Source organism: Oncorhynchus keta, chromosome 7 (assembly GCF_023373465.1).
Source record: "Oncorhynchus keta strain PuntledgeMale-10-30-2019 chromosome 7, Oket_V2, whole genome shotgun sequence".
Lineage (NCBI taxonomy): Eukaryota > Metazoa > Chordata > Actinopteri > Salmoniformes > Salmonidae > Oncorhynchus > Oncorhynchus keta.
In genome coordinates, this window is record NC_068427.1 from 47840408 (window position 1) to 47861947 (window position 21540).

The 21540-nt window shown below is 47.3% G+C and overlaps 1 protein-coding gene across 9 annotated transcripts in view; it reads right to left on the reverse strand.

Moving 5' to 3' along the window:
• Positions 1–1320: 1320 nt before the first annotated feature.
• ankrd50l (ankyrin repeat domain 50-like) overlaps positions 1321–21540 on the reverse strand; it is a 27744-nt gene continuing 7524 nt past the window's right edge. Inside the window, exons 2-5 of one of the 9 annotated variants that reach the window (XM_052523047.1) lie at positions 20914–21155; positions 10941–14465; positions 7326–10287; positions 1321–4922 (exon numbers count right to left, since the gene is read on the reverse strand). In XM_052523047.1, the coding sequence (XP_052379007.1) occupies positions 10957–14465; positions 20914–21155 (3751 nt within the window). In that variant the 3' untranslated portion in view covers positions 1321–4922; positions 7326–10287; positions 10941–10956. Of the gene's footprint in view, positions 6315–7325; positions 10288–10940; positions 14466–20913; positions 21156–21540 lie in introns of all 9 variants that reach the window. The other 8 variants (XM_052523046.1, XM_052523044.1, XM_052523042.1 and 5 more) reach the window with 8 other exon arrangements.

A 21540-nucleotide genomic window follows, 5' to 3' on the forward strand; every position in this document is an offset into this window, starting at 1 on the left:
CTCTACTGTATATAGCCTCACTACTGTATATAACCTCTCTACTGTATATAGCCTCTCTACTGTATATAGCCTCTCTACTGTATATAGCCCCTCTACTGTATATAACCTCTCTACTGTATATAGTCTCTCTACTGTATAGTCTCTCTACTGCTCTACTGTATATAGCCTCTCTACTGTATATAACCTCTCTACTGTATATAGCCTCTCTACTGTATATAGCCTCTCTACTGTATATAACCTCTCTACTGTATATATACCTCTCTACTGTATATACCTCTCTACTGTATATAACCTCTCTACTGTATATAGCCTCGCTACTGTATATAACCTCTCTCTACAGTATATAGCCTCTCTACTGTATATAGCCTCTCTACTGTATATAGTCTCTCTCTGTATATAACCTCTCTACAGTATATAGCCTCTCTATATAGCCTCTCTACTGTATATAGCCTCTCTACTGTATATAACCTCTCTACTGTATATAGCCTCACTACTGTATATAACCTCTCTACTGTATATAGCCTCTCTACTGTATATAGCCTCTCTACTGTATATAGCCCCTCTACTGTATATAACCTCTCTACTGTATATAGTCTCTCTACTGTATATAACCTCTCTACTGTATATAGCCTCTCTACTGTATATAACCTCTCTACTGTATATAGCCTCTCTACTGTATATAGCCTCTCTACTGTATATAGCCTCTCTACTGTATATAACCTCTCTACTGTATATAGCCTCTCTACTGTATATAACCTCTCTACTGTATATAGCCTCGCTACTGTATATAACCTCTCTACAGTATATAGCCTCTCTACTGTATATAGCCTCTCTACTGTATATAGTCTCTCTACTGTATATAACCTCTCTACAGTATATAGCCTCTCTACTGTATATAGCCTCTCTACTGTATATAGTCTCTCTACTGTATATAACCTCTCTACAGTATATAGCCTCTCTACTGTATATAGCCTCTCTACTGTATATAGTCTCTCTACTGTATATAACCTCTCTACTGTATATAGCCTCTCTACTGTATATAGCCTCTCTACTGTATATAGCCTCTCTACAGTATATAGCCTCTCTACTGTATATAACCTCTCTACTGTATATAACCTCTACTGTATATAGCCTCTCTGCTGTGTATAGCCTCACTACTGTTATTTTTCACTGTCTTTTTACTGTTGTTTTTATATCTTTACTTATCTATTGTTCACCTATTACATTATTTTTTACTTTAAAATTGCACTGTTGGTTATAGCCTGTAAGTAAGCATTTCACTGTATTCCGCGAACGTGACAAATAAACTTTGATTTGAAGTTGTATATTCTTCAAAGTTGTTTATTAATTTCACCAACGTCAACACGTGCACCGATACATGTGATATTAAAAATAGCAACAACAAAAAAAACAATTCTGATGCATCCTTGAACCTATATAACATTACCGCCTGCGCTTAGATTTACCATTGCGTTAGGTTAGTTGAAATAGAGGCCTCTCTTTCTCTCTTTCTTTCATTCTCACTGGCAGCTGAGTTTTCCTGACCTGATGTTAGCTTGGCCTGTGAGCAACCTTTGTCTCTTTTCATCTGTCTGTGTGACATAAACAATCTATCTTTTACACCTCAGACTCTTTCCACGGGTGCACACGCACGCACGCACACGCACACACACGCACACGCACGCACACGCACACACACACACACACACACACACACACACACACACACACACACACACACACACACACACACACACACACACACACACACACACACACACACACACACACACACACAAATGAAGGCACACCACCACAAGCAGTGTTTGATATTAATTACGGCACGTCTGCAATTTTAATCACGCCATTATGCCGTTAAATATGAACAAAATGAAAAATACAAAAACACAAAGGGAAGTAATTAGGCCGGGTCATTATTTTTTATTAATTGCTAGCGATACAATCCCTGCTTCTCTCTCTTTTTGGTCTATCTTCTCTGTCTTTCTGATCTATCTCCTCTCTCTTTCTGATCTATCTCCTCTCTCTTTCTGATCTATCTCCTCTCGCTTTCTGATCTATCTCCTCTCGCTTTCTGATCTATCTCCTCTCGCTTTCTGATCTATCTCCTCTCGCTTTCTGATCTATCTCCTCTCGCTTTCTGATCTATCTCCTCTCGCTTTCTGATCTATCTCCTCTCGCTTTCTGATCTATCTCCTCTCGCTTTCTGATCTATCTCCTCTCTCTTTCTGATCTATCTCCTCTCGCTTTCTGATCTATCTTCTCTGTCTTTCTGATCTATCTTCTCTGTCTTTCTAACATATCTTCTCTGTCTTTCTGATCTATCTTCTCTGTCTTTCTAACATATCTTCTCTGTCTTTCTGATCTATTGTCTGTCTCTCTCTTTCTAATCTATTTTCTCCTCTCTACTCTATCGTCTCTCTCTTTCTAATCTATTTTCTCTCTCTCTCTCTACTCTATCGTCTCTCTCTTTCTAATCTATTTTCTCTCTCTCTCTCTACTCTATCGTCTCTCTCTTTCTAATCTATTTTCTCTCTCTCCCTCTACTCTATCGTCTCTCTCTTTCTAATCTATTTTCTCTCTCTCTCTCCAATCTATTGTCTCCCTCTTTCTAATCTATTTTCTCTCTCTCTCCAATCTATCGTCTCTCTCTTTCTAATCTATTTTCTCTCTCTACTCTATCGTCTCTCTCTTTCTAATCTATTTTCTCTCTCTCTCCCCAATCTATCTTCTCTCTCTTTCTAATCTATTTTCTCTCTCTCTCTCTCTCTCTCTCTCTCTCTCTCTCTCTCTCTCTCTCTCTCTCTCTCTCTCTCTCTCTCTCTCTCTCTCTCTAATCTATCTTCTCTCACTTTCTAATCGATTTTCTCTCTCCTCTCTCTTTTTAATCTATCTTCTGTATTTATGTTTCAAGTCATCATTAGCAGTCCATTCCAACAGTGTCACTCAGTGTGTTCAAACCCCCGAGCTGAAAAATCTGTTGTTCTGAACAGGCAGTTAACCCACTGTTCCCAGGCCGTCATTGAAAATAAGAATTTGTTCTTAACTGACTTGCCTGGTTAAATAAAGGTCAACATAAATAAAAAATTGAGCCTGCTGGTTGGTTTATGTCTAAACCCAGCAGCATTTGAACAGTGTTACTGGCTTTGGCAGGCCAGTTGTGTTTTCTGCTGATTTGTTTGGCTTGGCCAGCCATAGATAAATGTTGACAGAATCCAAGCTGGTAAACACAATACCTGCCATGTCCCAGATTCAAAACATTAGTCAGAGTAAAGACAAAGATCAAGGCATGACACACTACATGAACAAAAGTATATGGACACCTGCTCGTCTATCATCTCATTCCAAAATCATGGGCATTAATATGGAGTTGGTCCCCCTTTGCTGCTATAACAGCCTCCACTATTTTGGGAAGGTTTTCCAATAGATGATGGAACATTGCTGCTATAACAGCCTCCACTCTTCTGGGAAGGCTTTCCACTAGATGATGGAACATTGCTGCTATAACAGCCTCCACTATTCTGGGAAGGCTTTCCACTAGATGATGGAACATTGCTGCTATAACAGCCTCCACTCTTCTGGGAAGGCTTTCCACTAGATGATGGAACATTGCTGCTATAACAGCCTCCACTCTTCTGGGAAGGATTTCCACTAGATGATGGAACATTGCTGCTATAACAGCCTTCACTCTTCTGGGAAGGATTTCCACTAGATGATGGAACATTGCTGTGGGGACTTGTTTCCATTCAGCCACAAGAGCATTAGTGAGGTCAGGCACTGATGTTGGGCGATTAGGCCTGGCTCGTAGTGTGCATTCCAATTCCAGATTCGTCCGTCGGACTGCCAGATGGTGAAGCGTGATTCATCACTCCAGAGAACACGTTTCCACTGCTCCAGAGTCCAATGTCGGCGAGCTTTACACCACTCCAGCCGATGTTTGGCGTTACGCACGGTGATCTGAGGCTTGTGTGTGACACTGCTGAAGTCCCCGACTAACAGTTCTTGTGCTGATGTTGCTCCCAGAGGCAGTTTGGAACTCAGTAGTGAGATGTGAAACCGAGGACAGAGGATTTTTATTCTCTTTGCGCTGCTGCACTCGATGTTCCCGTTCTGTGAGCTTGTGTGGCCTACCACTTCGCGGCTGAGCCGTTGTTGCTCCTAGACGTTTCCACTTCACAATAACAGCACTTACAGTTGACCGGGGGGCAGCTCTAGCAGAGCAGACATTTGACAAACTGACTTGTTGAAAAGGTGGCATCCTATGAAGGTGCCACGTTGAAAGTCACTTAGCTCTTCAGTAAGACCATTCTACTGCCAATGTTTGTCTATGGAGATTGCATGGTGGTATACTCTATTTTATACACCTGTCAACAACGGGTGTGGCCGAAATAGCCAAATCCACTAATTTGAAGGGGTGTCCACATACTTTTGTATATCTAGTGTAAGTGCCCTCATACAGACAGTATAATCATTGATTTGAAAACAAAAAGGGGTGTGAAAAAGAGCTCCGGCATTAAAACCGATCTTAAGTCCCGTGAGAGTGGGTTGTTGTGGGTTTGCTTACCCATTTAGTCTTGTCTGAGTAAGAGCCCTTTCATTAGAGTATGTTACTCTATTGCACCACTGTGGTGGATTTTATGAAGGCTTTTGATCGTAGAGTAGAAATGTTTGGTTTCTGCTTCTGAAGAAGTCCATTAATGATTGGTTAAGTAACAAACCCTGGTGAAACGCACAGCCTTGTGTTGGGCCTACAGAGATACAGCCTTAAACCAGAGGGGACTCAATAAGGGCTTTCTTTCTAAAGGGGACAAGTATGTGTCACTGGTCTGTCTCTGTCTCTGGTCTGTCTCTATCACTGGTCTGTCTCTGTCTCTGGTCTGTCTCTATCACTGGTCTGTCTCTGTCTCTGGTCTGTCTCTATCACTGGTCTGTCTCTGGTCTGTCTCTGTCTCTGGTCTGTCTCTATCACTGGTCTGTCTCTGGTCTGTCTCTGGTCTGTCTCTATCACTGGTCTGTCTCTATCACTGGTCTGTCTCTATCACTGGTCTGTCTCTGGTCTGTCTCTGTCTCTGGTCTGTCTCTATCACTGGTCTGTCTCTGGTCTGTCTCTGGTCTGTCTCTATCTCTGGTCTGTCTCTATCACTGGTCTGTCTCTATCACTGGTCTGTCTCTATCACTGGTCTGTCTCTATCACTGGTCTGTCTCTGGTCTGTCTCTATCTCTGGTCTGTCTCTATCTCTGGTCTGTCTCTATCTCTGGTCTGTCTCTATCACTGGTCTGTCTCTATCACTGGTCTGTCTCTGGTCTGTCTCTATCACTGGTCTGTCTCTATCACTGGTCTGTCTCTATCACTGGTCTGTCTCTGTCACTGGTCTGTCTCTATCACTGGTCTGTCTCTATCACTGGTCTGTCTCTATCACTGGTCTGTCTCTGGTCTGTCTCTGGTCTGTCTCTATCACTGGTCTGTCTCTGTCTCTATCACTGGTCTGTCTCTGGTCTGTCTCTGGTCTGTCTCTGGTCTGTCTCTATCACTGGTCTGTCTCTATCACTGGTCTGTCTCTGGTCTGTCTCTGTCTCTGGTCTGTCTCTATCACTGGTCTGTCTCTATCACTGGTCTGTCTCTGGTCTGTCTCTGTCTCTGGTCTGTCTCTATCACTGGTCTGTCTCTATCACTGGTCTGTCTCTGGTCTGTGTCTGTCTCTGGTCTGTCTTTGTCTCTGGTCTGTCTTTGTCTCTGGTCTGTCTCTATCACTGGTCTGTCTCTATCACTGGTCTGTCTCTATCACTGGTCTGTCTCTATCACTGGTCTGTCTCTGGTCTGTGTCTGTCTCTGGTCTGTCTCTATCACTGGTCTGTCTCTGGTCTGTCTCTGGTCTGTCTCTATCACTGGTCTGTCTCTGGTCTGTCTCTGGTCTGTCTCTATCACTGGTCTGTCTCTGGTCTGTCTCTGTCTCTGGTCTGTCTCTGGTCTGTCTCTGGTCTGCCTCTGGTCTGTCTCTGGTCTGTCTCTATCACTGGTCTGTCTCTATCACTGGTCTGTCTCTGGTCTGTCTCTGGTCTGCCTCTGGTCTGTCTCTGGTCTGTCTCTATCACTGGTCTGTCTCTATCACTGGTCTGTCTCTGGTCTGTCTCTGGTCTGTCTCTATCACTGGTCTGTCTCTGGTCTGTCTCTATCACTGGTCTGTCTCTGGTCTGTCTCTATCACTGGTCTGTCTCTGGTCTGTCTCTGGTCTGTCTCTGTCTCTGGTCTGTCTCTGGTCTTTCTCTGGTCTGTCTCTGGTCTACCTCTGGTCTGTCTCTGGTCTGTCTCTATCACTGGTCTGTCTCTATCACTGGTCTGTCTCTGGTCTGTCTCTGGTCTGTCTCTATCACTGGTCTGTCTCTGGTCTGTCTCTATCACTGGTCTGTCTCTGGTCTGTCTCTATCACTGGTCTGTCTCTGGTCTGTCTCTGTCTGTGGTCTGTCACTGGTCTGTCTCTGGTCTGTCTCTATCACTGGTCTGTCTCTGGTCTGTCTCTGGTCTGTCTCTGGTCTTTCTCTGATCTGTCTCTGGTCTGTCTCTGGTCTGTCTCTATCACTGGTCTGTCTCTGGTCTGTCTCTGGTCTGTCTCTGTCTGTGGTCTGTCTCTGGTCTTTCTCTGGTCTGTCTCTGGTCTGTCTCTGTCTCTGGTCTGTCTCTGTCTCTGTCTCTGGTCTGTCTCTATCACTGGTCTGTCTCTGGTCTGCCTCTGGTCTGCCTCTGGTCTGCCTCTGTCTCTGGTCTGTCTCTGTCTCTGGTCTTTCTCTGGTCTGTCTCTGGTCTGTCTCTGTCTCTGGTCCGTGTCTGTCTCTGGTCTGTCTCTGGTCTGAATTTGGTCTGTGTCTATCTCTATCTCTGGTCTGTCTCTGGTCTGTCTTTGGTCTGTCTCTGGTCTATCTCTATCTCTGGTCTGTCTCTGGTCTGTCTCTGGTCTGTCTCTGGTCTGTCTCTGGTCTGTCTCTGGTCTGAATTTGGTCTGTGTCTATCTCTATCTCTGGTCTGTCTCTGGTCTGTCTCTGGTCTGTCTCTGGTCTGTGTCTATCTCTATCTCTGGTCTGTCTCTGTCTCTGGTCTGTCTCTGTCTCTGGTCTGTCTCTGGTCTGAATTTGGTCTGTGTCTATCTCTATATCTGGTCTTTCTTTGGTCTGTCTCTGGTCTGTCTCTGGTCTGTCTCTATCACTGGTCTGTCTCTGGTCTGTCTCTATCACTGGTCTGTCTCTGGTCTGTCTCTGGTCTGTCTCTGTCTCTGGTCTGTCTCTGGTCTTTCTCTGGTCTGTCTCTGGTCTACCTCTGGTCTGTCTCTATCACTGGTCTGTCTCTATCACTGGTCTGTCTCTGGTCTGTCTCTATCACTGGTCTGTCTCTGGTCTGTCTCTGTCTGTGGTCTGTCACTGGTCTGTCTCTGGTCTGTCTCTGGTCTGTCTCTATCACTGGTCTGTCTCTGGTCTGTCTCTGGTCTGTCTCTGGTCTGTCTCTGGTCTGTCTCTGTCTCTGGTCTGTCTCTATCACTGGTCTGTCTCTGGTCTGTCTCTGGTCTGTCTCTGTCTGTGGTCTGTCTCTGGTCTTTCTCTGGTCTGTCTCTGGTCTGTCTCTGTCTCTGGTCTGTCTCTATCACTGGTCTGCCTCTGGTCTGCCTCTGTCTCTGGTCTGTCTCTGTCTCTGGTCTTTCTCTGGTCTGTCTCTGGTCTGTCTCTGGTCTGTCTCTGTCTCTGGTCTGTGTCTGTCTCTGGTCTGTCTCTGGTCTGAATTTGGTCTGTGTCTATCTCTATCTCTGGTCTGTCTCTGGTCTGTCTTTGGTCTGTCTCTGGTCTATCTCTATCTCTGGTCTGTCTCTGGTCTGTCTCTGGTCTGTCTCTGGTCTGTCTCTGGTCTGAATTTGGTCTGTGTCTATCTCTATCTCTGGTCTGTCTCTGGTCTGTCTCTGGTCTGTGTCTATCTCTATCTCTGGTCTGTCTCTGTCTCTGGTCTGTCTCTGGTCTGAATTTGGTCTGTGTCTATCTCTATATCTGGTCTTTCTTTGGTCTGTCTCTGGTCTGTCTCTGGTCTGTCTCCATCTCTGGTCTGTCTCTGTCTCTGGTTTGTCTCCATCTCTGGTCTGTCTCTGTCTCTGGTCTGTCTCTGCTCTGTCTCTGGTCTGTCTCTATCTCTGGTCTGTCTCCGTCTCTGGTCTGTCTCTGTCTCTGGTCTGTCTCTGTCTCTGGTCTGTCTCTGTCTCTGGTCTGTCTCTGTCTCTGGTCTGTCTCTGGTCTGTCTCTGTCTCTGGCCTGTCTCTGTCTCTGTCTCTGTCTCCATATCTGGTCTGTCTCTGTCTCTGTCTCTGGTCTGTCTCTGTCTCTATCTCTGTCTCTGGTCTGTCTCTGTCTCTGTCTCTGGTCTGTCTCTGTCTCTGGTCTGTCTCTGTCTCTGGTCTGTCTCTGGTCTGTCTCTATCTCTGGTCTGTCTCTGGTCTGTCTCTATCTCTGGTCTGTCTCTGTCTCTGGTCTGTCTCTGGTCTGTCTCCATCTCTGGTCTGTCTCTGGTCTGTCTCTGTCTCTGGTCTGTCTCTGGTCTGTCTCTGTCTCTGGTCTGTCTCTGTCTCTGTCTCCATCTCTGGTCTGTCTCTGGTCTGTCTCTGTCTCTGGTCTGTCTCCGTCTCTGGTCTGTCTCCGTCTCTGGTCTGTCTCCATCTCTGGTCTGTGGTCTGTCTCTGTCTCTGGTCTGTCTCTGGTCTGTCTCTGTCTCCATATCTGGTCTGTCTCTGGTCTGTCTCTGTCTCTGGTCTGTCTCTCTGGTCTGTCTCTGTCTCTGGTCTGTCTCTGTCTCTGGTCTGTCTCTGTCTCTGGTCTGTCTCTGTGTCTGGTCTGTCTCCATCTCTGGTCTGTCTCTGGTCTGTCTCTGGTCTGTCTCTGTCTCCATCTCTGGTCTGTCTCTGGTCTGTCTCTGGTCTGTCTCTGTCTCTGGTCTGTCTCTGTCTCTGGTCTGTCTCCATCTCTGGTCTGTCTGTGGTCTGTCTCTATCTCTGGTCTGTCTCTGTCTCTGTCTCCATCTCTGGTCTGTCTCTGGTCTGTCTCTGGTCTGTCTCTGTCTCTGGTCTGTCTCTGTCTCTGTCTCCATCTCTGGTCTGTCTCTGGTCTGTCTCTGTCTCTGTCTCCATCGCTGGTCTGTCTCTGTCTGTGGTCTGTCTCTGTCTCTGGTCTGTCTCTGTCTCTGGTCTGTCTCTGTCTCTGGTCTGTCTCTGGTCTGTCTCTGTCTCTGGTCTGTCTCTGGTCTGTCTCTGGTCTGTCTCTGGTCTGTCTCTGTCTCTGTCTCTGTCTCCATCTCTGGTCTGTCTCTGGTCTGTCTCTGTCTCTGTCCATGTTAGAACAGTCCCGTGACTCCTGTCATGTCTAAAGACTAACAAACAAAAACCGTCTGTCAGAGAATGAGTGCACAACTGATAAATTGTCGCTTATAGATCTGTCAGTCTGCCGGCAGTAACGTTGAAGGCGTCTGGCTTGTATTACTGAGCCACCTAGAAAGATGAAGTAAGAAGCTAACATTAAACAAAGCCTACCTCATCAGGAGCAAAAAATAGGCTACTAAGTTTTCATAGTAACTTTACTTTAAAGAGAGCAGGCTACTGAGACAGATAGTGATGTGGCACTCAGTGGTGAGGCTGAGGCAGACTACAATGCATTCAGGAGAAAGAAGAAGAGGAGGCAGACAGAGAGGTTAGTACAGTGGTTCCCAAACTTGGGGTCAGGGGCCCCATGAGAAAATCTGTACTAGCCCTTATCGAACAAGCAAAAAATAAATATGAACGTCTCCACATGGCCTTTCTTCCATATCGTCCAACATTAAAATGTAACCAACATAACTCTAAAAACGTCAGACATTTTCAGTTTGTCGCTGATGCTACGTGTCAGTGTGAATAATTTCTCATATCTCCCCCCTTTCAGAGGTATCACATTACAACTGTATAGCTAATGGGCTAGGTGTTTGCAGATGGCCTGAGGTGAATGAAGCAGCCGAGGGGTTAATGATGGGTTGCTCTCCAAATAGCATTTCAAGGTAATGAGCTTCACCCTTCCAGAACCGTACTTAAACTCAAAACCCTAGTTACAGCCTTGGGTGGGATGACCAGAGGGTGGAGTGGAGAGATCCCTTCCTCTCTCATCTTCTCTGCTGAGAGTGAGCGGAGAGGGTGGGACGACCAGACGGTGGAGTGGAGAGATCATCTGCCCTGTAAGAGCCATTATTCACTGTGAAAATGTACCTCGTCCACTTAGAACCTAAAACAGAGAATGCTGTCATTAAAATTCCAAACATTCCTCAAAAAATATTCCACATGAAAGGACAGGACACTGCTGACTGGACACTGCCGATAGGACACTGCTGACAGGACACTGCCGACAGGGCACTGATGACAGGACACTGCCGACAGGACACTGATGACAGGACTATGCCGGCAGGACACTGCCGACAGGACACTGCCGATAGGACACTGATGACAGGACACTGCCGATAGGACACTGCTGACAGGACACTGCCGACAGGACACTGATGACAGGCCACAGTGCCTGCTGGTTTTATGGTTTGGGACGTGCCATCCTTGAGAGGCCACGTGTAATTGACCAATTCTGGTTATACATAATACCACTGCAGACTTGACTTGAGATGAATATGATCAAATTAAAAATGGACCAAACGGACAAAAAGGACGGCCAACTGGAGTTCAGACAACGTCTGTTTTTGAGAAGGAGGTTAGTGAGAATTGATTTCTGACATAACAGCACTCTACACTCAGCATCTCCTGAAGACTCACACAATGAATGATTGCCTTCACACCTGGGTCCCTTAGTCCCTTTCCTTAATGATAGTGTTAAACTTTGTCTACTCCCTTTCTTCTTCTTTCCTCTTTCTTCTGTGATAGACAGGTACTCACCGTAGGTGTCAGTAGTTCACAGGGGTGTCTCTCTTTTGTATAAGGCAGCGCTGGTGGGCCCTTCAAACTGCAGCTTGATGGCCTGTTTCAGGTTGAGCTGGGGGTCCGTGGTCGTCATGACCACCATGCAGGCAGCAGATAAGGCACTACTGGACTTTATAGACATCTTCTGGTTCTCCTCCCGTGTCTCTCTCTGGGCCGGGCTCTGGAGCTCGTAAGGGTAGCCCATAGGGAGGCAGTTCCTGTTTTTGGGGCCATCTTGTCCAGGCGTCACCCCTAGAGAAGCCATAACAGAGTTCCACCTCCCCCCTTCGTACTGAGACCTCTCCTCCTGGATCAGGCTGGGAGGTTTGTGTTTACTGGGATAGTCGAATCCTATTGGGTAGCCTTTGCAAGGCTGCTCAGAGTCATGTACCGTGGCCGTGACTGTGCAGAGGGTGGGCGGAGGAGGGCTGTCCTTAGAGCACTGGGCCCTGCGGCTGCTGCTGTGCAGGCTACCATGAGCGGATTCTGGCGGAGGCAGGGTGGAATGGCCAAATCGGCTGCGGGGGAGGGAGTGCTGCTGGATCTGCTGGGTGAAGGACAGGCTGTCAGCAGGGACGGTCTGCACCGTGGCCAGGGAGTGGGCTGTGGAGGAGGATGTCTGGGAGCTGTGGTTGGAGTGGAAATGCTCGGCTGTGGAGCCTGGGGAGCAGGAGGCCGAGGCTGAGGAGGTGGAGACGCTAGCCTCGTTACTCTCTGAGCAGGTTGAGTACAGGCTCTTCACAGTGGATGACTTGGGTGACCGGGTGTTCGATTGGGGCAGAAGGCTTGAGAACGGTTTGGCTCCGTAGCTCTCCAGCATCCTGACGATGGTGAAGTGGCCCCGCTTTCCGGCTACCTTGACGGGGCTGCGGCCGTACTTGTCTACGTGGTCTGGGTTGGCCCCTCCCTCCAGTAGCATGGCAACGATGTTGGCGTGGCCCTCCTGAGCCGCGATGCTCAGTGCCGTGGCCCCCTGCTGTCTGCAGGCCAGATCCACGTTGACCCCCCTGACCTCCAGCAGCAGACGACCAGGCGCCACATGACCCCGCCAGGCTACAGAGTGCAGGGGGGGTCGTCCCTCCCCATCCTGGGCATTAGGGTCCGCCCCATGGCTCACCAGCAGCCCCACCGCCTCCAGGTTGCCCTGCCAGGTGGCCACGTGCAGCGCTGTACGCCCCTCCATGTCCCGGGACTCCAAGGGCACGCCCCCTTTCTCTATGAGGAGGGCAGCCATGTCCAGATGTCCCTCCAGGACCAGGAGGTAGAGCAGTGGACGGCCCTCTGCGTCCCGTACGTCCGTGTCGGTGCCCCGCCTCATCAGTAGCTCCACCACCTCAGCGTGGTCCTCGAGGGCGGCGGCGCTCAGCGCAGAGTGGCCGTCGTACGCCCGGTGGTCAATGGGTGAACGGTGGTCCAGCAGCAGCCTCACCGTGCCACAGTGGCCCTCCTGCGCAGCCAAGATGAGGGGCGTCCGTCCCTCGATGTCCATCTCTCCGACACGAGCCATGCTCCCACTCTCCATCAGGATGGCACATATCCCCCGGTGGCCCTCGCAGGCGGCGGCGTGCAGTGGGGTCCAGCCCAGATCATCTTTATGGTTCTCATCCAGCCCTCGGTCCAGGAGAGCTCTGACCACCTCCACGCTGCCCTGTGCTGCTGCCAGGCTCAGAGCTGTACGACCCTCCCCATCGATGCTATCCACCGTAGCGCCCCAGAACAGCACCCTGCCCACTGTCTTAGTATGGCCCATGGCGGCTGCCGCCAACAGTGGGGTGACAGCAGCAGAAGCGGCGGCGGCATGTGGCCCGGCGCTCTCGTCTACGTCGGCCCCAGCCTCTAATAACAGTTCTACCACCTCCTCGTGACCTTCATACGCCGCCAGCAGCAGAGGGGTCATCCCATTCCGGTCCCTGTGCCCCGGGTCAGCCCCTCTCTCCAACAGCAGGCTGGCCACGTCTCCATAACCCTTGACCCCGGCTGCTGTGGGCACACAGAGGGAAGCCACGGACAGGGCAGTACGTCCGTCTCCATCGGCCAGGTCGACCTCCGCACAGTGGTCTAGCAGGATCTCTACTGCCTCCCTGTGTCCCATGTAGGCGGCAGCGATCAGCGGCGTGCGGCCCTCCCGGTCTGCCATGTCCACCTGCGCTCTGTAGTCCAGCAGTGTGAGGAGGATCTCCTCATGACCCCCCCAGGCTGCCGCCCTCAGCGCCGACCGGCCCTCCGCATCACACCCGTCCACGTCCGCCCCCGCATCTAGCAGCAGGTGCACTGCCTCAGTGTGACCCCCCCAGGCCGCAGACCGTAAGGCTGTCCAGCCCTCGCTGTCCGCGTGTTCCACCATCCTCACGGCGGCCTCTGGCTGCTGACCCCTGGCCCAGTCCAGCAGCATCCCCAGCACCTTAACATGGCCCTGCCTGGCAGACAGCGTCAGGGGTGTCTGGCCCTGGTGGTCACTGATCAAAGGGTCAGCCCCTCGGGACAGGAGCAGGATGGCAACGTCGGCTGAGCCTGCGTGAGCCGCGCTGGCCAGCATGGTGCGTCCGTCTGTGGGGTCGGTCCGGTTCACACTGACCCCGCTGTCCAAGAGCACCCTCATTGAGTCCTGCCTCTCCAGCACCCGCCGGATGATGGTCCCCCCTTGTCCTGCACAGTGTACCCCCGTGCTGGGGCCTCTGTCTGGGGCGCAGGAGGGAGGGAACACCCCACTCTTCATCAGCAGCTGGAGGACCTCCTGCTTGACCAGGACAGGGGGCTGAGAGGCACGGGAAGAGGGGTATGAGGAGCTAGCCAAAGGGGGCACATCTGCCCACAACAGCCATAGGGCCAGGAGGGCAGGTTTGTCCTTGTGCATGCCTGAGCTGATCAGGTGCGAGCCCATCTGACAGGTGTCCTCTGTGTTAAGGTGTGGGGCGTGCAGGGTGAGAGCCATGGCCAGCATGGTGTGTCCCTCAGACACGCTACACAGGTACTTCTGGGTGCAGTACTTCACGTCCGTCAGCCACTCTGCAAAACTAGCGTGGAACAGGAGCTTGCTGCCTCCCGGCCCGTCGATAAGCAGCGTAGACAGAGCCTTCAGCCTGCTCTGGAAGTCCATAGGGCTGAGGGACATGTCCTGGGTCCAGGTGGCGGTGTAGATCTCCTGGGTGGTGAAGGGCCTAGGGGAGGCCAGGAGGGCATTGAGGAGGGGCCTAACCTCAAGGAACAGGCACCTGGGGAAGAGTCTCTGGCAGAGCCACAGGTAGAGGCCGTTGAGGGTCCCGGGGATGTCTCGGATCTCCCGGAGACCCACCAAGGCCCCCGCCACGCCGTCTAGAACGCGTTCCAGAAACAGGAAGCAGCCCCCACTCTTGATGTGCAGCAGGTTGAGCATGTCGGCTGTCTCGGGGGTCAGCTGACGGCGGAGCGCCCCTTCCTGGTCCAGCCTCCGCAAGATGTACTGCTGTACGTCACGCACTGGGGCCGGCTTCCGCAGGTCGTCCAGACACAGCTTACGGAAACCTGGAGGAGAGAGAGACAGAAAGAGAGAGAGGAGAGAGAGACCGAAAGAGAGAGAGGAGAGAGAGACTTATTGAAACTCACTTCGATTATTTTTCTGTTTTAGGAAGAGGTATTGGACTTCCCTGCAAAGACAGGTGTATAACGTGTATGGGGTAGCATTGAACTGCTGTCAGGCAAGAGGGATATAGTTGATGTCGGAAGTTGACATACACCTTAGCCAAATACATTTAAACTCAGTTTTTCACAATTGCTGATATTTAATCCTAGTAAAAATGCCCTGCAGGTCAGTTAGGATCACCACTTTATTTTAAGAACGTGAAATGTCAGAATAGCGGTCGAGAGAATTATTTATTTCAGCTTTTATTTCTTTCATCACATTCCCAGTGTGTCGGAAGTGTATATACACTCAATTAGTAATGGGTAGCATTGCCTTGGGTCAAACGTTGGGTCAAACGTTTAAGGTAGCCTTTCACAAGCTTCCCACAATACGTTGGGTGAATTTTGGCCCATTCCTCCTGACAGAGCTGGTGTAACTGAGTCGGGATTCCTCCTTGCTCGCACACGCTTTTTCAGTTCTGCCCACAAATTTTCTATAGGATTGAGGTCAGGGCTTTGTGATGACCTTGACTTTGTCGTCCTTAAGCCATTTTGCCACAACTTTGGAAGTATGCTTGGGGTCATTGTCCATTTGTGGAAGACCCATTTGCGACCAAGCTTTAACTTCCTGACTGATATCTTGAGATGTTGCTTCAATATATCCACATACTTTTCCATCCTCAAGATGCCATCTATTTTGTGAAGTGCACCAGTCCCTTCTGCAGCAAAGCACCCCCACAACATGATGCTGCTACCCCTGTGCTTCACGGTTGGGATGGTGTTCTTTGGCTTGCAAGACTCCCCCTTTTACCTCCAAACATAACGATGGTCATTATGGCCAAACAGTTCTATTTTTGTTTCATCAGACCAGAGGACATTTCTCCAAAAAGTACGATCTTTGTCTCCATGTGCAGTTTTATGGCGGTTTGGAGCAGTGGCTTCTTCCCTGCTGAGCGGCCTTTCAGTTTATGTCGATATAGGAATGTTGGACTCGTTTTACTGTGGATATAGATACTTTGTTCCTGTTTCCTTCAACATCTTCACAAGGTTCTTTGCTGTTGTTCTGGGATTGATTTGCACTTTTCTAGGAGACAGAACGCGTCTCCTTCCTGAGTGGTATGATGGCTGCGTGGTCCCATGGTGTTTATACTTTTGTACTATTGTTTGTACATATGAACATGGTACCTTCAGGTGTTTGGAAATTGCTCCCAAGGATGAACCAGACTTGTGGTCTACAATTTATTTTCTGAGGTCTTGGCTGATTTCTTTTGATTTTCCCATGATGTCAAGCAAAGAGGCACTGCGTTTGAAGGTAGGCCTTGAAATACATCCACAGGTACACCTCCAATTAACTCAAATTATGTCAATTAGCCTATCAGAAGCTTCTAAAGCCATGAAATCCTCTTCTGGAAGTTTCCAAGCTGTTTAAAGGCACAGTCAACTTAGTGTATGTAAACTTCTGACCCACTAGAATTGTGATACAGTGAATTATAAGTGATATAATCTGTCTGTAAACAATTGTTGGAAAAATTACTTGTGTCATGCACAAAGTAGATGTCCTAACCAACTTGCCAAAACTATAGTTTGTTAACAATACATTTGTGTATTTAACGGTGTTGAGCAGGATTGTGTTGGTGTCAGAAGGCTACAGTATTTAACGGTGTTGAGCAGGATTGTGTTGGTGTCAGAAGGCTACAGTATTTAACGGTGTTGAGCAGGATTGTGTTGGTGTCAGAAGGCTACAGTATTTAACGGTGTTGAGCAGGATTGTGTTGGTGTCAGAAGGCTACAGTATTTAACGGTGTTGAGCAGGATTGTGTTGGTGTCAAAGGGCTACAGTATTTAACGGTGTTGAGCAGGATTGTGTTGGTGTCAGAAGGCTACAGTATTTAACGGTGTTGAGCAGGATTGTGTTGGTGTCAGAAGGCTACAGTATTTAACGGTGTTGAGCAGGATTGTGTTGGTGTCAGAAGGCTACAGTATTTAACGGTGTTGAGCAGGATTGTGTTGGTGTCAGAGGGCTACAGTATTTAACGGTGTTGAGCAGGATTGTGTTGGTGTCAGAAGGCTACAGTATTTAACGGTGTTGAGCAGGATTGTGTTGGTGTCAGAAGGCTACAGTATTTAACGGTGTTGAGCAGGATTGTGTTGGTGTCAGAGGGCTACAGTATTTAACGGTGTTGAGCAGGATTGTGTTGGTGTCAGAGGGCTACAGTATTTAACGGTGTTGAGCAGGATTGTGTTGGTGTCAGAGGGCTACAGTATTTAACGGTGTTGAGCAGGATTGTGTTGGTGTCAGAAGGCTACAGTATTTAACGGTGTTGAGCAGGATTGTGTTGGTGTCAGAAGGCTACAGTATTTAACAGTGTTGAGCAGGATTGTGTTGGTGTCAGAGGGCAACGTATTTAACGGTGTTGAGCAGGATTGTGTTGGAAATAGAGTCTCTCTCTCTCCTCTCCAGAACGGACGTCTTCAGATGTCACCCACCCTGTGATAATGAGAGTGTGGGGTATCTGTGCTTTGTTAAAATTAATGTAGTGCTGTGTGGGCAGTAAGAACTGGCATTCAGCACGCCTGACAAGGACAGGAATACAATGGCTGGTCCCCTCGTTGCTTTGATCCTGATCACGCCACAGTTGATTAAAATTTGCATTTTCTAACACTACCCACATTCTAACGACGTTCAAATGTATTTTGGTTTTGTTGACCTTTTGTAGAAAAGCCTGACTTGAGATATTGTCCATGTTATATGCTTGTAGAAAAGCCTGACTTGAGATATTGTCCATGCTATAGGCTTGTAGAAAAGCCTGACTTGAGATATTGTCCATGGTAGGCTTGTAGAAAAGCCTGGACTTGAGATATTGTCCATGTTATAGGCTTTAGAAAAGCCTGGTGAGATATTGTCCATGCTAGGGCTTTGTGTTGAGGTGTCCATGCTATAAGAAAAGCCTGACTTGAGATATTGTCCATGTTATATGTGTTGCCTGACTTGAGATATTGTCCATGCTGTAGGCTTGTAGAAAAGCCTGACTTGAGATATTGTCCATGTTATATGCGAAAAGCCTGACTTGAGATATTGTCCATGCTGTAGGCTTGTAGAAAAGCCTGACTTGAGATATTGTCCATGTTATATGCTTGTAGAAAAGTTGGTGTCCATGCTATAGGCTTGTAGAAAAGCCTGACTTGAGATATTGTCCATGTTATATGCTTGTAGAAAAGCCTGAGAGATATTGTGCTTAGGTGTAGAAAAGCCTGCTTGAGATATTGTCCATGTTATATTTAGAAAAGCCTGACTTGAGATGTGTCCATGTTATAGCAGAAAAGCCTGACTTGTGATATTGTCCATGCTATAGGCTTGTAGAAAAGCCTGACTTGAGATATTGTCCATGTTATATGCTTGTAGAAAAGCCTGACTTGAGATATTGTCCAGGTTATATGCTTGTAGAAAAGCCTGACTTGAGATATTGTCATGCTATAGGCTTGTAGAAAAGCCTGACTTGAGATATTGTCCATGTTATAGGCTTGTAGAAAAGCTGTGCTTTGATATTGTCCATGTTAATGCTTGTAGAAAAGCCTGTGTGGGCATGTTATAAGAAAAACTTGAGATATTGTCCATGTTATATGCTTGTAGAAAAGCCACTTGAGATATTGTCCATGCTATAGGCTTGTAGAAAAGCCTGACTTGAGATATTGTCCATGTTATAGGCTGGCCCTTGAGATATTGTCCATGTTATATGCTTGTAGAAAAGCCTGATGAGATATTGTCCATGTTATAGGCTTGTAGAAAAGCCTGACTTGAGATATTGTCCATGTTATATGCTTGTAGAAAAGCCTGACTTGAGATATTGTCCATGTTATATGCTTGTAGAAAAGCCTGACTTGAGATATTGTCCATGTTATATGCTTGTAGAAAAGCCTGACTTGAGATATTGTCCATGTTATAGGCTTGTAGAAAGCCTGACTTGAGATATTGTCCATGCTATAGGCTTGTAGAAAAGCCTGACTTGAGATATTGTCCATGCTATAGGCTTTAGAAAAGCCTGACTTGAGATATTGTCCATGTTATATGCTTGTAGAAAAGCCTGACTTGAGATATTGTCCATGCTATAGGCTTGTAGAAAAGCCTGACTTGAGATATTGTCCATGTTATATGCTTGTAGAAAAGCCTGACTTGAGATATTGTCCATGCTATAGGCTTATAGAAAAGCCTGACTTGAGATATTGTCCATGTTATATGCTTGTAGAAAAGCCTGACTTGAGATATTGTCATGCTGTATAGAAAAGCCTGACTTGAGATATTGCATGTTATAGGCTTGTAGAAAAGCCTGACTTGAGATATTGTCCATGTTATATGCTTGTAGAAAAGCCTGACTTGAGATATTGTCCATGCTATAGGCTTGTAGAAAAGCCTGACTTGAGATATTGTCCATGTTATATGCTTGTAGAAAAGCCTGACTTGAGATATTGTCCATGTTATATGCTTGTAGAAAAGCCTGACTTGAGATATTGTCCATGCTGTAGGCTTGTAGAAAAGCCTGACTTGAGATATTGTCCATGTTATATGCTTGTAGAAAAGCCTGACTTGAGATATTGTCCATGCTGTAGGCTTGTAGAAAAGCCTGACTTGAGATATTGTCCATGTTATATGCTTGTAGAAAAGCCTGACTTGAGATATTGTCCATGTTATATGCTTGTAGAAAAGCCTGACTTGAGATATTGTCCATGCTATAGGCTTGTAGAAAAGCCTGACTTGAGATATTGTCCATGCTATAGGCTTGTAGAAAAGCCTGACTTGAGATATTGTCCATGTTATATGCTTGTAGAAAAGCCTGACTTGAGATATTGTCCATGCTATAGGCTTGTAGAAAAGCCTGACTTGAGATATTGTCCATGTTATAGGCTTGTAGAAAAGCCTGACTTGAGATATTGTCCATGTTATAGGCTTGTAGAAAAGCCTGACTTGAGATATTGTCCATGTTATATGCTTGTAGAAAAGCCTGACTTGAGATATTGTCCATGTTATATGCTTGTAGAAAAGCCTGACTTGAGATATTGTCCATGTTGAAAACACATAGACTCTGTCAGCTCATGAGCCTAAGGGCACTACAGCTGTTCTAATCACGTTTACAGTAAACAACCATGTTAGGCTGTGTATTGGCAAGAATGGTGGCAGACAACTTTGTTTCATGTTTACAAAAGCATAATACTAATTAAACCGGTCTGGGTAGCAGCCTGAGGTGGTGCTTTCAAACACAAGCCAACTCACTCCATGTACAGTACCAGTCAAAAGTTTGGACACACCTACTCATTCAAGGGTTTTTCTTAATTTGTTTTACTATTTTCAACATTGTAGAATAATAGACATGAAAACTATGGAATAACACATATTGAATCAAGTAGTAACATTGTTAAAAGTTCATCTGTGTAATGTCTTAATGCATTTGAGTCAATCAGTTGTGTTGTGACAAGGTCGGGGTGGTAAACAGAAGATAGCCCTATTTGGTACAAGACCAAGTCCATATTATGGCAATAACAGCTAAAATAAGCAAAGAGAAACGACAGTCCATTATTACTTTAAGACATGAAGGTCAGTCAATGCGGAACATTTCAGGAACTTTTAAAGTTTTTTCAAGTGCAGTCGCAAAAAAAACATCAAGCGCTATGATGAAACTGGCTCTCATGAGGATCGCCACAGGAAAGGAAGACCCAGAGTTACCTCAACTGTTCAGAGGAGACTACGTGAATCAGGCCTTCATGATCGAATTGCTGCAAAGAAACCACTATTAAATGACACCGATAAGAAAAAGAGACTTACTTAGGCCGAGAGATTTTTGGTTCCAACTACCATGTCTTTGTGAGACGCAGAGTAGGTGAATGGATGATCTCTGCATGTGTAGTTCCCACGGTGAAGCATGGAGGAGGTGTGATGCTGTGGGGATGCTTTGCTGGAGACACTGTCTGTGATTTATTTCAAATTCAAGGCACACTTAATAGAACTATCATTTGTTTTTCAACAGGACAATGACCCAACACATGTCCATATGTGGAAACTTCTTCAAGACTGTTGGAAAAGCATTCCAGGTGAAGCTGGTTGAGAGAATTCCAAGAGTGTGCAAAGCTGCCATCAAGGCAAAGGGTGGCTACTTTGAAGAATCTCAAATTTAAAATCTATTTTGATTTGTTCAGCACTTGAGAGGAATATTTACACCTGCGTTGCTTGCTGTTTGGGGTTTTAGGCTGGGTTTCTGTACAGCACTTTGTGACATCAGCCGATGTCTGAGCTTTATCAAATAAATTTGATTGATATTTGTGTAGAACATACAAAGGAAAACCTGAGACGGCCCGCACATACCTGAGAACATCTTACACACAGCCTTGTTCTGTCTGCGGACAGAGCAGACCAGGAGCAGCCAGCTGGGGAAGAGGTGCTGGTGGCTGGACAGGAGCTCTGAGATAGAGTTGTTCCTCCCTGGAGCCCCAGCACTGGAGGACCCCTCACCGGCCCCATACTCAAACCCCGAGTCCAGGGAGTCCACAACCAGAAACAAGGGCTGCCCTGGGGGAGTGAGGCCCAGCAAAGGCAATAACACTGCCCTGGAGAGAGAGAGAGACACAGAGAGAGACACAGAGAGAGAGAGACACAGAGAGAGAGAGAAACAGAGAGAGAGACACAGAGAGAGAGAGACACAGAGAGAGAGAGACACAGAGAGAGAGAGAAACAGAGAGAGAGAGACAGAGAGAGACACAGAGAGAGAGAGACACAGAGAGAGAGAGAAACAGAGAGAGAGAGACAGAGAGAGACACAGAGAGAGAGAGACACAGAGAGAGAGAGACACAGAGAGAGAGAGACACAGAGAGAGAGAGACAGAGAGAGACAGAGAGGGGAATGTAACTGGTATTTCATCACACGTGGTAAATTAACAGATCAGATGTTTTATTTTACCTTCATTTAAACTAGGCAAGTCAGTTAAGAACAAAT